Below are 16,091 nucleotides of genomic sequence, written 5' to 3'. Positions count from 1 at the left end.
GGCATATAATGTCAGGTGGTGAAAGGCTATTCTAGGCGGCACATGGCTCAGTGGTTAGCACCCCTCACCCGGGTTCGATTCCAGCCTCGGGCGACTGTCTGTGCAGAGTTTGCGCATTCTCCCCGTGTCTGCGTGGGTTTCCTCTGGGTGCTCCTGTTTCCTCCCACAGTCCAAAGATGTGCAGGCTAGGTGGATTGGCCATGCTAGATTGCCTGTAGTGTTCAGGGGTGTGTGGGTTATAGGGGGATAGGTCTGGGTGGGATGCTCCAAGAGTCGGTGTGGACTTGTTGGGCCAAAGGGCCTGTTTCCGCACTGTATGGATTCTATGCTATTCTATTCTATTCATTTTGATTGTAACAATAGAAGAACAGAATAGTTTTAGAAAGGTGCGAAATGAATAAAACTGATGTGAGAGAGACTTGGGCACTCTCATATAAGAAATGCAGAAGTTAACTTGCAGCTATTGCAAGTGGATTACAATATAAGAATGAAGTAGTTTTGTTACAATTGCACAGGGTTTTGGCGAGACCACGTTTAGAATTCTGCATGCAGCTTTGGTCTCTGTATGGTTCCAGGGATCTGAGGGTGGTCCAATGATGAGAGTCTGAATAAACTGGGCCTATAATCCCTGGTGTTTAGAATAATCATTCTCAAGGGCAATTTCAATAGAATGTACAAGATTCGGAAAAGGCTTCACAGATCGACACTGAGGTTGCTTTGCCTAGCTAAGGAATCTAGGACACACGGTCGACCATTTAGGACTGAGATATGGAGTAATTTCTCCACTCAAAGGGTTGTGAACACTTGGAAATCCCTACCCCAGAGGGTTTTGGATGCTGCAGTACAGAGTATATTTAAGACTGGGCAGACAGTTTGTTGGTCTTGGAGGAAATTGAGCAGGAAAGTGGAGTTGAAGCATCCGATTGGCCTTGATTGTTTTGAATGGTGGAGGAGGATTGAATGGTCTACTCCTGCTCCTATTTCCTATGCTCTTATAAATTGTTACTCCTCGTGATTCCACAGCTCTGGGACAAGTGGAACTATACCCTAGAAATGAATTGTACCTTTAGCCCAATGAAATCACATTCATAAACCCACATCTGGCAGGTTTTGCAGAGCGGTGTCTACAGAGAGCAGGATGCGTGTCCAGCTATCTCTGCCCATGGCAGAGGAAAGGGGATGATTTACCACAGGAAACACCATATATTTTTACATTTTTGCAAAACATAAAATTTTAGAAAGAGGAGAAATAAGGTTTGTGTCCATACCTGGCCAAAATCATCTGGTGTGGGTAAGACAGGAGGAGATGGCAGAGTAGAAGTCTCTTGGTCACCACTGCTGTGCTTTCTGCAGAACAGAATAGTAAAGATGATTTTTTGGACAAATAGACACATAATGGGCCCCTCTCATTATTAAAGGAGTGTCTCAGAGAGAGAAAGAAAATTCTAAAACAAATCTTTCAACCTCAGGATCTTACGAAGTACTTTATGGTGACAGTATCCTATAAAGTGCAGTCATTCTTGGCATTTTGGAAAGGCTGTGTTTAAGGCCAATGCTACTATGAGATGGAGCAGTGCACACACATGCAGCATTACAGCATTGAGTGCTACATTCTTTTTTATTTATTCACTTATGGAATGTGGTTGTCAACAGTGAGGCTGCATTATTGCCCATCCCTAGTTTCCTGAGAAGGTGGTAATGAAGAAGCTGCCTTCTTGAACCATTGCTGTAGGTAGGTAGACCACAATGTTGTTAGGGAGGGAATTCCAGGATGTTGAACTAGTGACAGTGAAGTAATAGCAATATATTTCCAAGTCAGGATGGTGAGCGACACAGAGGGAAACATGCAGGTGGTGGTGTTCCCATTTGTTGCTGCCCTTGTCCTTCTCGATGGCAGTGGTTGTGGGTTTTGATGGTGCTGTCTAAGGAGCCTTGGTGAATTTCTCCGTAGCATCTTGAAGATAGTACACACAGCTGTCACGGAGCATGGGGGTGGAGAGAGTGGATATCTGTGGACGTGGTGCCAGTCAAATGAGCTGCTAAGTCCCGGATGGCGTCAAGCTTCTTGAGTGTTGTTGGAGCTGCCCCCATCCAGGCAAGTGGGAGTATTCCATCACAGTCCTGACCTGTGCCTTGTAGACGGTGGCAGGCTTTTGAGAGTCAGGATTTGACTTACTCACTGCAGGATTCCTAACCTCTAAACAGCTCTTGTAGATACAGCACTTAAATGGCTAGACAAGTTCAATTTCTGGTCAATCAAGGATATTGACAGGGGGAACTCAACAATGGTAATGTCAAGAGGTGATGGTTAGATTGTCTTCTGTTAGAGATGGTCATTTGATAGCACTTGTATGACATGAATGTTATTTGCAACTTGTCAGCACTAGCCCAGATATTATCCAGTTCTTGCTGCATTTGAACATGGACTGCTTCAGAATCTGAGGAGTTGTGAATGGTGCTGAACGTTGTGTAATAATTGGTGACTTCTGATCTTATGATGGCGGCAAGGTCATTGATGAAGCAGCTGATGATGGTTGGCCCTAGAACACTATCCTGAGGAACTTGTTCAAGGGAGTTAGTGGTGCAGTGGTAGCATTCCTACCTCTAGACCAAGAGTCCTGGGTTCAAGTACCACCTATTCCAAAGGTGTGAAGTAACATCTTGGAACATGTTAATGAAGAACTTGGGGCTCATGGTGCAGTAGTAAGAAAGCCGGGCACAAGTGTTAGCTGCTGCAGAGATGTACAATAACACCCCTGAACAGGTTGATGAAAAGTACCTACCTGGAGAAACTCCTCCAGAGATGGAGTTGAGATGACTGACCTCCAACAACCACAACCATTTTCTTCTTGTTAAGTTTGCCTCTAATAAATGGAGAGACTTTGGTCTCATTTCCATTGACCTGGTTTAGCCAGAGCTCCTTGATGTCACAATCGGTTAATGCAGCCTTGATGTCTACAAGCTGGTTCTGGTCGCAGGTAGAGGAAAACAAAAGGTGTCATGTTATTGACGTGTAGCTGGACTTGTGAATTGCGGGTGTAAGGAGGTGATGAAATTTTTTTTTAAATCCCTACAGTATGGAAACAGGCCCTTCGGCCCAACAAGTCCACACCGACCCTTGGAGCATCCCACCCAGACCCATCCCCTTATAACCCACCTAAACACTACAAGCAATTTAGCATGGCCAATCCACCTGCACATTTTTGGACTGTAGGAGGAAACTGGAGCGCCCAGAGGAAACCCACGCAGACAAGGGGAGAATGTGCAAACTCCATACAGACAGTCGCCCGAGGCTGGAATCAAACCCGGGTCCCTGGCGCTGTGAGGCAGCAGTGCTAACCACTGAGCCACCGTGCCGTCCCAAGTTTTGGGGTGGGGATTTTGAGAGAAACTTCTGGACTGAGCAACCCTTCCTCAGATCACAAAATCCAATCTCTTCGTGTTCATCAATCCACCCCAGATCTCTCCTCTTCATTCCCTTCAATCTTGTTTTCTGTTTACATGGTATGGAGACCGAAATGTGTGACTCCATATATTGCCACATCCAATTTCATGACGTCCTTACACCTGCAATTCACAAGTCCAGCTACACGTCAATAACATGACACCTTTTGTTTTCCTCTACCTGTGACCAGAACCAGCTTGTTATTGTTAACAGTATCTCCCTGATCACTGGCAGTGATAATGAGTGTGCTCGTGTGTAAACTGTGTAATCCCTGTAAGTTCTGCTCTGAAAGCCACGGCTGCCGTCATTTTAATCCTATTTTGATTCAAATTATATTTCTGTTCTACCTTAAAGTAGTTGAAAATCCTGACTCTCTTTCTGATTCTGATCTCTGGTTCCCATTTTATGTTTATTGCTTGTACAGGGAATTTAAAAGGGACGTTCTGTTTGACACAGGCCACTCAGTTTAAGTTTGAAAGGAAACAGGTTGAGGCTCTGGAAGTTTGGAAATGAACCTCAGAGCCCAACCATCATTACTAGTTAGATCCTCAAATCAGAACCCGAATTGAGTATCTCATAAGTTCACTATGTCTGGGAATTAATCAAGAAAAGGATTGAAATTTCTTTGAATTCTGAGACAGTGAACACCTCGCAGACTGTGGACAGTCTTGCACTTAAAATGTTTCCATACTTTAAATCAAGTTGGGCCTTTAATGTATTTGTACAAAATGCTGAAGTCAAGCAGCATCTGTGTAGAGAAACAGAATTAATGTTTCAGGCTGATGACCTCTCTCATCACACCAAACTTACTTCTTACCTTCTCGGTTTGACAGCAGCAACAAGGTCAGGCCCTGAGAACATGGAGAACAAACTGTCTCCATTTGCAGAAGAAGCCTCATCACTGGAGCTGGCAGAATCTCCTTGGGTCCCTGACCAACTCATCATATCTCTGCAGAATACAGGGATAGGAGTGGGGAGAGGCAGAGAGAGAGACACACACACACACACAATCAGCGCGACAGATCCAAGCCTTGTATTTAACAAGTGCCATTTGGTCAAGGAAGTAGAAGAGAAAATTATTGAAGGGAAAAACCCACTGCTGGCACACATTACAATGCACACTAGAAATTCCAGTCCCACCTTTTGCTGGGAGGGAATAGAGGATTAGTTTTGTTCTTCCCAATCCTGAAGCTGCACTTCCATAAAGTATGTTCTGCACTCTTCAAACCAGAAGTTGGACAGCTATTCAACTAGATTTTTAAAGAGGGTCTCATCCCATGGCACTCATCCAATCAGGGTTCATTAGATACAGATCAGGAACCCAAATCAATTCTTCTCCTTCTTTAATCCTGGAGATAAAGGAGCGAATTACACCCCCACTGCTGAAACCAAATGAAAAATCGTCCCCACAATGTACAAAGGCAAACATCAATTGAAAGTGCATCAAACATCTGGGACCCAGTATGCCCTTCAAGATGACTTGGCACCATTCTGCTCGGAGATAAATTAAGTTACAGAGACTGGGTGTAGTAGGACCTTCTGCAACTCCGTGAAAGCCTGCCCTCTTGTTTGGAGGTCTCTCACTTGCACTTGTCCCCATCTTGTGCTGGAGCTGGCAACACCAACCCTTGCTTAACAACCACTGCAATTACAGGGACAGTCAGCTGCCAAGTTTGCTACCCTACCCAGGTACAGGATGGCAGGAAGCCATGGGTACATGAAATGGTGGGAGTGGCAGCAAGAGTTTCTAGACATAAGTGGAAAAGAATGCTAGTCACTGCATTTGACAGATGTTAGAACTGAGAATGTTTCCATAACTCCTCCACCCCATTCTCACACCCACTCTTCCTCCATTTGAGCTCCATGCTTCCATGACACACCTTCACATGCACCACATGACACACAAAAATTCCCTCCTCACTAACAACATACACCCACCCAGTTCTCCCATCTGTCTCCATAAACCCAGACCCGCACTCTCACACAAAGGCTATCCACGTAAAGTTTTCCACTATTGCTCACGTGCATAGAGTAAGACTAATTCCTGCTCTGGCATACCCTATGCCTTTGAGACGGACGTACATCACTTACCCCTCAGTGAAGCACTCCGACGGCTGCCACGTTCGGTGAGGCTCGTCAGTGATAGGCCAGTTAGTCCTTGCAGTGCTGTGCCGTCGGACATGCTGCACTTGTCGTTTCTGCTGCATCGCCTGACTAACACCAGCTACGTAGCGGGCAAACTCTGGGTCTGAACCAACTAGAGAGAGAGGGAGGGGAGTGCCATCGCATCAAATTTGAGACTGTTTGAGACAATTCTCTTCTATTTAGATAATTCAGCTGAACAATTAACCAAACTGACAACAAATTAACTTCAGTTGCTTGTTCACAATCACAGGACAGGATAAATAGATTGTACCAGACTCTTGTGGCGCAGTGATAGTGTCCCTACGCCTGGACGAGGGGACCCAGGTTGAAGTCCCACCTGCTCGAGAGGTGTGTAATAACATCTTTGAACAAGTTGATTAGAAAAATCGATTAAATTAAAAAAAAGATTGTTACGAGGGTTCTTGTGGTGCAGTGTAGTGTCCCTAATCCTGGAGCAGGAGGGGTTCATGACAGTTCATAAGTAAGCCTGTTCCGGGGACACAGTTCAGAAATACCTCTGAAGGTCATAAAGGCAATGGGGAAGAGGGTTGTACAAAGCAACGAAGAACCAGATTCAATTCTCGTGATCGGTCAGCTCATTACAGTTGGGGTGACAGGAGAACTCATTTCTCTCCCATCTCCCCTCCTATTCCCCCAAAGCTGAGACCTGCTCTTTCAGTCATGTGCCCACTGAACTACTTACTTCATTCTGGCCCTGCGTTAACTCTTCTCTCTCCCCCCCAGCATTGACCACTTCCTTTCAAATCTGTCATCAACACATCATGACCCTCACTACGTGAGGAAAAGTCTGCGGCCCCTCTACCACATCAAACAACTGCTCAATCTCCAGCTTGCCACCCCTCTCCCAAGTCTTTATTGCTGCCAACTCCGTACCCATCTTTCCCACAGTTCCATGTTTGACCATCTACATTCAGCGTTAGTGAGTGCTTGGAAACACCGTGAGCTGTCACTCTGAAGTGCTCCACTACCTAGTGGGTGAGGATATTAAAACACACACCTACTGGACATAACTATGGATTTCAGGGTTGTAAATCCTCAGCGACTCTTAGTTTGGATTATAACATTATAAAATGATGAAATTAGATGGGAGGAGGACTGAGTAGCATCCAGCTCTGCAGCAAGTAGAAAAAAAAAGTCCTTCCACTGACCTGGTCAAAAGCCTTTGTAAGATCCATAACGGAAAAGAAGGTTTTGACTTTTTTCTCTAGCAGGTGCTTTAGGGCAAAGACCATGTTGTTTATTGATCTAATCAGCCAGAAATTTACACTTAACTCACCAGGTAAGCAGGTTCAACAAGTTACCTGAGATAACAAGGTGTAGAGCTGGATGAATACAGCAGGCCAAGCAGCATCAGAGGAGCAGGAAGGCTGACGTTTCAGGCCTAGACCCTTCTTCAGAAATGGGGGAGGGGAAGGGGATTCTGAAATAAATAGGGAGAGAGGGGAAGGCGGATAGAAGATGGAAAAAGGAGAAGATAGGTGGAGAGGAGACAGACAGGTCAAAGAGGCGGGGATGGAGCCAGTAAAGGTGAGTGTAGGTGGGGAGGTAGGGAGGAGATAGGTCAATCCAAGGAGGACGCGCATCATCCTCCGACACTTCCGCCATCTGCAATCTGACCCCACAACCAAAGACATTTTTCCCTCCCCACCCTTATCTGCTTTCAGGAGGGACCACTCTCTCCGTGACTCCCTTGTCCGCTCCACACTCCCCTCCAGCCCCACCACACCTGGCACTTTTCCCTGCAACCGCAGGAAGTGCTACACCTGCCCCTACACCTCCCCCCTCACCCCCATCCCAGGCCCCAAGAAGACTTTCCACATCAAGCAGATGTTCACCTGCACATCTGCTAATGTGGTATATTGCATCCGCTGTTCCTGTTGTGGCCTCCTCTACATCAGGGAAACTAAGCAGAGGCTTGGGGTCCGCTTTGCAGAACACCTACGCTCGGTTCGCACTAAACAACTGCACCTCCCAGTCGCGAACCATTTCAACTCCCCCTCCCATTCCTCAAACGACATGTCCATCCTGAGCCCCGTGCAGTGCCACAACGATGCTACCCGAAGGTTGCAGGAACAGCAGCTCATATTCCGCTTGGGAACCCTGCAGCCCAATGGTATCAATGTGGACTTCACAAGCTTCAAAATCTCCCCTCCCCCTACCGCATCCCAAAATCAGTCCAGCTCGTCCCCACTTCCCTAACCTGTCCTTCCTCCCACCTATCCCCTCCTACCACCTCAAGCCCCACCCCCATCTCCTACCTACTAACCTCATCCTGCTCGCTTGACCTGTCCGTCCTCCCTGGACTGACCTATCTCCTCCCTACCTCCCCACCTACACTCACTTTTACTGGCTCCATCCCCGCCTCTTTGACCTGTCTGTCTCCTCTCCACCTATCTTCTCCTCTATCCGTCTTCTGTCCGGCTCCCCCTCTCTCCTTATTTATTTCAGAACCCCCTTCCCCTCCCCCATTCCTGAAGAAGGGTTTAGGCCCAAAACGTCAGCTTTCCTGCTCCTCTGATGCTGCTTGGCCTGCTGTGTTCATCCAGCTCTACACCTTGTTATCTCAGATTCTCCAGCATCTGCAGTTCCTACCATCTCTCAACAAGTTACCTAATCCTTTTAGGAACAAAAGATGTGAATGACTCTGTGGGAACACTAAAAGGGAAAATCCCTATAGCTGTTAACCCTCCTAACTGCTCTGATGTAATGCTTTCTTTTCTAGACTGACTCTGAAGGTATGTTGCTTTGTACTAGGTGAAGTGGAAACTCTTCAATATTGCACTCATGAACACAAAGTCTCTGTTTTTAAAGCTTCACTGCTAACTCAACAAGAGCACAGAATAAATCTTAGACCTTCAGCACAACAAACCACATGGCTGACTGTGGCTGAGGTCTTTTAAAACAAAGACGGGAAAACCGCTTCAAAATGTTTACCTGCAGGATCAAAAGGCAGAATGTCTCCCAGCATCCCAAACACCCCGTCACTCTGCACCCGGTTGGGCCAAGTGTTATTCCTGGTGTTTGCCACTTTTGGCCCCAACATGTCAGACATGACATTGTCCATGATGTTATCCATGTAATTGCCAACAAGACCCAGGCTGTACAAGTCTGAACTCAAGTCAGAATGCACAGCAATATTGCTCCACTGGCTCATAGACCCAATTGGAGACAGTCCAGAACCTGGGCTCTGTGATGTCTGCTGAGACGTACTATTAGGCCATTTCCCAGGGGCTCGAGGAGTCTGTGGTCGTGCCGACGGTGGATGCTGCCCAATGGGCTGGAGGAGATGCTGGTAATATTGCAATTGCTGCTGCTGTTGCTGGTGCTGATGTTGGCGCTGTGCGACCTGATGAGAATTCGGCAATGGAGTGTGTGGTACAGTCTGTGATTGCTGCAGGGTAGCTGCTTTCCGCTCTGGTACTGTGACCGAATCCCTTCTGTTAATGAGTGGTGATGCTTTTTGGGATTTGCCCATGTTGAACCCAGAGAGGAAGTCAATAACATCCTGCATTTCCTGGTCGCTTGGCAACTTTATGCCTTGATCATCCTTCCCATCATCCCCTTTGAAAAATATTTCCCTCTTGTCCACAGAGAAACCATTGACCATTGGGTTGGACGTGCTTTGGGAAGCTTCCTGCGAATCAACCGTCTTTGGGAAACTTCCAACGTTCAAAATGCTCTGCATCCTCAAATCTGAGTGGTTGGGCAGCTTGGCTTTCCGCTCCTCCTCAGAGCTATTAATGGAGAAGTTACTCTTAGAAGGTGTATTTGGGATTGAAAAGCTCCCACCACTACTGCTACTGTTACTTGTGCTGCTGCTACAGGAATTTCGCTTCGTGAAACGAGAGGTCAGTTTCGCAAAAGTTTTCTGTAGTCCACCAGAGGACTTAACAATAGCCCCATTTGCTGTAGGAAGATCCACATGAGTCCCAAAGTCAGTGCATTCCCGTCGTAGCTGAATCTGGATACTTGGCAAAACTTGCTCCCTGCAACAGTAAACAAAAACAACAACTTACCACCAACACTTCCATATCGTATTCTATGAATTTAAAGGAAAAACAAACCTAAACACAACTTGTTCTATATTCACTGACGCAAGGAGAGGAGATGTAGTAGGTGTTCAAAATTAGGATTCAGCCGGAATATGAATGAGGTTATTTCTCCATGAGTCAGTGAATTAGTAACAAGAACAGGAAAAAGAGAGAAAGGAGATCAGTGGGCTTTTTCTCCACTCTTAAGTCACAACAGAATTACAGAATTGATTGTGAGACAGGGACAGAAGTGAACAGCAGGAATGAATTTGATCAACCCATCAGCTTCTGTTTTCAGTAACTGAGTAGGTTGAGAACAAGAGGGACAAGATGAAGTGTGCAAGCTTTAGGAAAGAGGAGAAATCCTTCTTAAAAGGGAAAAAAAAACAATCACAAGGTTGTAAGGCTACTGATTGTATGAACAGATCTAACTGAAGAAGCAGAAAGCTGAATGACTCAAGAAATGGAAAAATAAAAAGGCACAGGGAATACAGGTTTGGGGGAATAAAAAAGACAACAAGACAGGCTCATGAGATCAGGATTTCAGATCTTGTGGGGGACAATTACTGACAAAGACTGGTTAGGCCGAATTGTCATATTGTTGGGTCAATGTACAATAAAGAGATTGAAACAAGAAGGTGGTGAGGCTGAGCTATGTAAAGGAATGCACTGGCTGGGATTAAAGAGCGTTCTCTCTTTCTAAGATTCTCAAGTTCTAGCTGCTGAAAATGTTCATTACTGTACCTTTTCTCTTTCCACCTGCACAGGTCAAAAACCGCTGTGTACAATACATCGACCAGCCCAAGCGTTTTCTCAGGGTCCAGGCATCTCTGTAAGAGAGACATGGTGGCAGGATCCTCCTTCAAACACCTGGGGAGCATGGGGGTTAGACGAAAAGGTGAGAATGAGAGAAAACACAAAGATATTTTCACCCCACCTCCTTATTTCTATGGTTTCTTCCAAATGCTGGCAACTGTCACAAATGAGCGGCTTATTTTTAAATTTAAACATGGTTGCTGTGACTCATCAGGTAGCACTCCCATTTGAGTCAGAAAGTCACAAATATAAGTCCCAATCTAGAGCCTTGTGTTCATAATTTAGACCAAAATTCCCTGTGGGATACTGAAGGAGCACCACACTGTTAGAGATGCTTTCGTTCAGACGATATAGAATCATAAGATCCATACTATGTGGAAGCAGGCCATTTGGCCCATTGAGTCACTCTGACTCTTTGAAGTGCATCCCGCCCAGACCCACTCCAGTACTCCCGCATTTCCCATGGCTAACCCACCTAGCCTGCACATCCCTGGACACTACGGGCAATTTACCATGACCAATCCACCTAACCTGCACATCTTTGGACTGTGGAAGGAAACCGGAGGAATCCACACAGACACAAGGAGGATGTGCAAACTCCACACATTCAGTCGCCAGAGGCTGGAATCAAACCTGGGTCCCTAGTGCTGTGAGGCAGCAGTACTGCAGATGTCTACATTGCAGTAATGCCTACAGATCAGAAATCATTTAGAGAATTTGGCACAAAGCGGCACCTTAAAGTCCTCTAATACAGCATAGAGGGTATCACTAGGTTGGTGTTCGTTGCCTGCACAATTGCTTACAGAGATGTTGCCATTTCTCTCTGTGATCAGCTAGTGATTCTCAAATGTGAGAATTGATGGTTAGGCCCTTCATGTCAGGCTTATGAGCATTTGGTGCTCTTTTACACTGTCATGGGATATGGGCATTGCTGGCCAGGCCAGCATTTATTGCCCACAGGCAGTTAAGAGTAAATTACATTGTCATGAGTCTATAAACCAGATCAGTGAAGGATGGCAAATTCAAATTTCACCATCTGCCATGGTGGGATTCGAAACTATGTTCCCAGAACATTAGTCTGAGGCTCTGGATTACTAGTCACGATTTTATCACTATGCAACCCTCTCCCCTTCTTGAAGTGGTGTTTTGGCCATCCTACTGCATTTTTTGGGCTCTGACAATTGCTCATACTTGAGTATTCATATCTGTCTTCCACCCTTCGAATGGGCCGGAGTCAGTGAAATCACCTTTGCTTGTGTTTGTCCGGCGACACAAGTTGGCTATAACGTGACTGATGAATAGGGGAACGCTATTTCTAAAACGTGAACTTAAGCTGACTATAACATGATTCCATCGGTGCGTGGAGGAGTACGTGTTGACATCACATGATCATTTTGTGGGCTTTGTCCTGACCATGTGTAATGTTAGCGCTGAAAGAGTCTCCCTGCTGGCATCACGCGATCATCGCACTATAAGAGGTACAGTATTCCTTTTTTTTTGCAAGTTCTGCCTATTACCCACAAAAATGCAAGGACAAAGTGAAAAAATGTTAGCAAGAAGCATCCTGGTGATAAAACAGCAGGTTATGAACATAAAAGAAAGGCTATAATACTGGAAGAGAAGCTAGATGTTATAAAGCATTTTGAGTGTAATGACAGTGATATTGTTCTGGTAACAGGGAATAAAGGAGTCTACTTTACGCACCATTAGAGACAATGCAGAAGAGATTAAAACAAGCTGTATTGCTGGAACAAGTCTGAGTGCTAGCAAATCTGTGAGGTCATGGACAAAGGAAGTTGAGGAGGTGGAGTGGCTTCTAAGTGTGTGAATAGAAGATCAAATGAAAAAGCGATCTGGGACCACCCTTCTCAGCATAAAAGAGAAAGCCTTATCAATTTATGAAAATCTAACAAAAAAGGCTGAAAATCCTGCAGATGTGCCTGCCTTTACTGCTAGCAGTGGCTGGTTTTAAGAACCACTGTGCTTTTCATAACGTAAAGTTACATGGCAAAGCTGTCAGCGCAGGCGAGGAGTGAGATGGCATTTTCTCCCACAGTAAAAAAAAGACAAAGAAGACTACAGCTTAGATCAAAATTTCAATTTGGATGAGATAGGTTTATACTAGAGGAGAATGCCATCAAGAACCTACATTTCTATAAAAGTATCACACGGTCCAGGCTTTAAGGTGGCAAAGGGTTATATGACTGTGCTGCTGGGTGCCAACGTCAGTGGAGACATAAAACTTAAGCCTGTGGTGGTGTACCACTCCACCAACCCTCAAGCCTTGAAGAGTTACCTTAAGTCTACTCTAGGCATCTACTTTAGGTCAAGCAAGAGAGTTTGGATGACGGGACAATTTTTTTCTGACCTTATTGTTGATGTTTTGGAAGATGTTTTTAGAAAAGTATTGCAGGAAAGAAAATCTTGGATTTCAATATTCTCCTTATCCTGAATAATGTGCCAAGCCATCCTCCCACCATTGGTGAGCTTTCTAAAAACATTAAAGTGCTATTTCTACCCCCAAACACAACCTCTCTCCTTCAACCCATGGACCAGTGTGCAATAGCAGCTTTTAAAGCTTTTTATTTAAGGCGCACATTTAAAGAGGCCGATTGCAGCCACTGAGGGGGATAAGGACAGTGTTCTTCAATTGTGGAAGAGCTTTAACATCAAGAATCAATTGACATTATGGTGGAGGCCTGGGGTGATGTCAGTAAGGACTGCTTGCATGCAGTTTGGCAGAAGCTTCTCCCAGATATTTTTCAAGATTTTAAAACCTTTGATTTGTCCGAGGAGCTCCCAAGAATCAAAGATTATTCTTGCAAAGCAAGTTGGATTTAAAGAAGTGGAGAGTGAGGATGGTGAAAAGCTGCTTGAGTCCCACTGTGAAGACCTCTCTACAGCTGATCTACAACAACTTGTCACTGAGGGAGGAGTGGAAGCTGGAGATGAAGAAGATGAAGTACAGGATGCAGCACCATGAGAGTTTTCCAATTCTGTTTTGTCTTCTATCCTGAGGGAAATTGTGAAGCAGTTGCAGCTCTTAGAGGACAATGATTACAATGCAGAACGCAGCAGGGTAGCAGTTCGTGGAATAAGATCTTACTTGGCACCCTATGAACAGTTTCTTCATGAAAGAAGAAAAAGGGCAAAGCAGCAAAAACTGGATGTCTTTTTTAAGCCAACCCCCAAGAAACAGTCAGAAGACAATGAACCACAGCCAACCACTTCTGGATTAACCAAATTTCACCCTAACCCTGCACTCACACTTGCACCTGAAGATGGTGACAATGACAATGACAATGATGATTACAACCCTCAGCCCCCGCATTAACAACAGAGCAACCACAAAACCTCCTCCCCACATCAAGTCATCTTGAGATATTTTCAACATAAGACATTAAATTTACTTTTTTTTTCATTATTAGATATGAATTAAACATATATTCAAACTGTGCTATCCTTTGTGTTGGGCTTTTGAGAGGTTTTTGAGCGATTTTCAGTGATATTTTTTGGTGGTCAGCTCCAACCCTGCATTTGCCACAGCACCCATTATTTCTATAGTGCGATTTTCTATAACATGTTGTTGCACAGGAAAGCAACTATTGCGCTATAGCAGAACCGACTGTATAAAGTCTCACCTACACAGGACAGGCATGTTGGTTTCTTTCACTACATCTGAAAACACTGATGATGTAACAGGCCTAGAAATTACACAGCCTCCATAACAATGGCACGCAAACACTTAATACATCAAAATGAAAACCCTATTAAGACCATAAGACATAGGAGCAGAAATTAAGCCATTCAGCCCATTGAGTCTGCTCCACCATTTAATGATGGCTGATAAGTTTCTCAGCCCCATTTTCCTGCTTTCTCCCCATAACCCTTGATCCCCTTGTCAATCAAAAATCTAACTCAGTCTTAAATATACTCAATGACCTGGCCTCTACAGCCTTCTGTGACAGTGAATTCCTTAGATTCACCACTCTCTGGCTAAAGAGGTTTCTCCTTATCTCTGTTCTAAAAGGTCTTCCCTTTACTCTAAGGCTGCGCCCTCGGGTCCTAGTCTCTCCTACCAATGGAAACATCTTCCCAACATCCACACTTAAATGGAAGTCTTAACCTTATTTTAAATGTGTTAACTCCTTGTAGGGAAGAAAGAAATTTCAGGCAGACCTTACGGGTTAAACAATAGTATTTACACCACAAAATGACAGAAAAGCCTCAAGTCATCTTAAATTGTAAACACCAACAAAACATCAAGACAATTTATAGTTCTGTCTTAATAATCTTTATTGCTTCAATCCATACTCAGAGACAATTACAGTTAAGGGGTTAACTAATCAGATGGCTGCATTTGGCCACACTGCGCAGCCTTTCCAGATGTGAGCACTCAGCCTGACCAGTGTACCCTCCAAGTTGTGCAGACACACAACCCCAAAACACCTAACACAAGTGGTGCAGGAGGAGATCCTACTAAATTATACATGTGCAGCCACTCAAAAAAATTTAAAGCGCCACACAGTTAAACAAATCATTTATGTACTCCCACTATAATTACAAGGGGTCATTGCTCCCACTGCCAGCACAAATCCTAGCCTTCAGAAAAAGTCAAAGGAGAAAAAAGATTTTTGATGATAGTTTTGGTATTAGTGAAAATTGCAGCAGATGAGTACTCATTACAGTTCAAATAACATTGAGTGCTGCAACATACTTAAAACAGAAACTTTATAACACACAGAATTTAATCAATAAATTGGCACTTCCTTTTATTGACACCATCTGTGTAAACCACAATCTATGTCAAGACAAGAGAATAGTAAATGTGGCTAGAAGAAAATCAGATATCCCAAAGACCTGCTTAATGGATATGTTCTTTATTGTCTAACGGATCTCACCAATCCATTCGTAGTCAATGTCCTGAGATTGATGCATGAAACTGGTATATTATGGAGGGAGGTTCTCTTAATATCTAACCAAAGCTGCACATGGCCTAAGACTGTTGATGCTGACACCTGAAGCCCTAAATAGAAAGTGTTGAGGTCCCATTATGATAAGCATGCACACAAAAAAATGAACCAGCAGTAGTTAGCTGTAAATCAATACTGGAAGACACTACTCCGTATGTGTTTTTGTAAATTCTCACTGCCTGAAAGGTGAATGAATGGATTACTACCAATGTAGTACTTATAACCAATTACACTTACCATGTTGAAGGGACCTGAACCAAAATCCTGGAGCCCTCCAGGCTGATCTGTGGGGCATAAGCTTCTTTATTCTCGATTTGCGCTGTATCCACCACTACCTGATAGGTATAAAAAAAAAGATTCAATCACAGTTCACAATCATCCCATCACTAGCCATCCTTGCCTTTGGGGGGAAAATAACTCCTGCTCTACTGACTTATTCAAGTTCTGGACAAGTATCTTTCCATTACCCATTACTCTCCCCTCTTCTCTGAAGACACTGACCTTCCTGGATTACAATTGATGGTCACCCTCAGTTGGCGTGCGCACACAGAACACTATGTTCTGATAATGATCAGGGGAGAGGCCTTCATTGTTTGCCCATTGCATAACTCATAAAAACATAGAAAAACATAGAAAAACATAGAAAAACATAGAAAAACA

The 16,091-nt window shown here is 44.5% G+C and overlaps 1 protein-coding gene across 6 annotated transcripts in view; it reads right to left on the bottom strand.

Moving 5' to 3' along the window:
* Positions 1-16,091, bottom strand: part of garre1 (granule associated Rac and RHOG effector 1) — a 200,728-nt gene that overhangs the window by 9,423 nt on the left and 175,214 nt on the right. For 4 of the 6 annotated variants that reach the window (XM_048605757.1, XM_048605759.1, XM_048605758.1 and 1 more), the window contains 6 exons: positions 15,669-15,766; positions 10,387-10,512; positions 8,546-9,597; positions 5,537-5,702; positions 4,263-4,394; positions 1,269-1,347 (listed from right to left, as the gene is read on the bottom strand). In XM_048605757.1, the coding sequence (XP_048461714.1) occupies positions 1,269-1,347; positions 4,263-4,394; positions 5,537-5,702; positions 8,546-9,597; positions 10,387-10,512; positions 15,669-15,766 (1,653 nt within the window). The remainder of the gene's footprint in view (positions 1-1,268; positions 1,348-4,262; positions 4,395-5,536; positions 5,703-8,545; positions 9,598-10,386; positions 10,513-15,668; positions 15,767-16,091) is intronic. The other 2 variants (XM_048605760.1, XM_048605761.1) reach the window with 1 other exon arrangement.

This window comes from Rhincodon typus, chromosome 15, assembly GCF_021869965.1.
Source record: "Rhincodon typus isolate 14 chromosome 15, sRhiTyp1.1, whole genome shotgun sequence".
Classification (NCBI taxonomy): Eukaryota; Metazoa; Chordata; class Chondrichthyes; order Orectolobiformes; family Rhincodontidae; genus Rhincodon; species Rhincodon typus.
The sequence above is the reverse complement of the archived record's forward strand: the minus strand, read 5'-3'. Positions and strand labels throughout refer to the sequence as shown.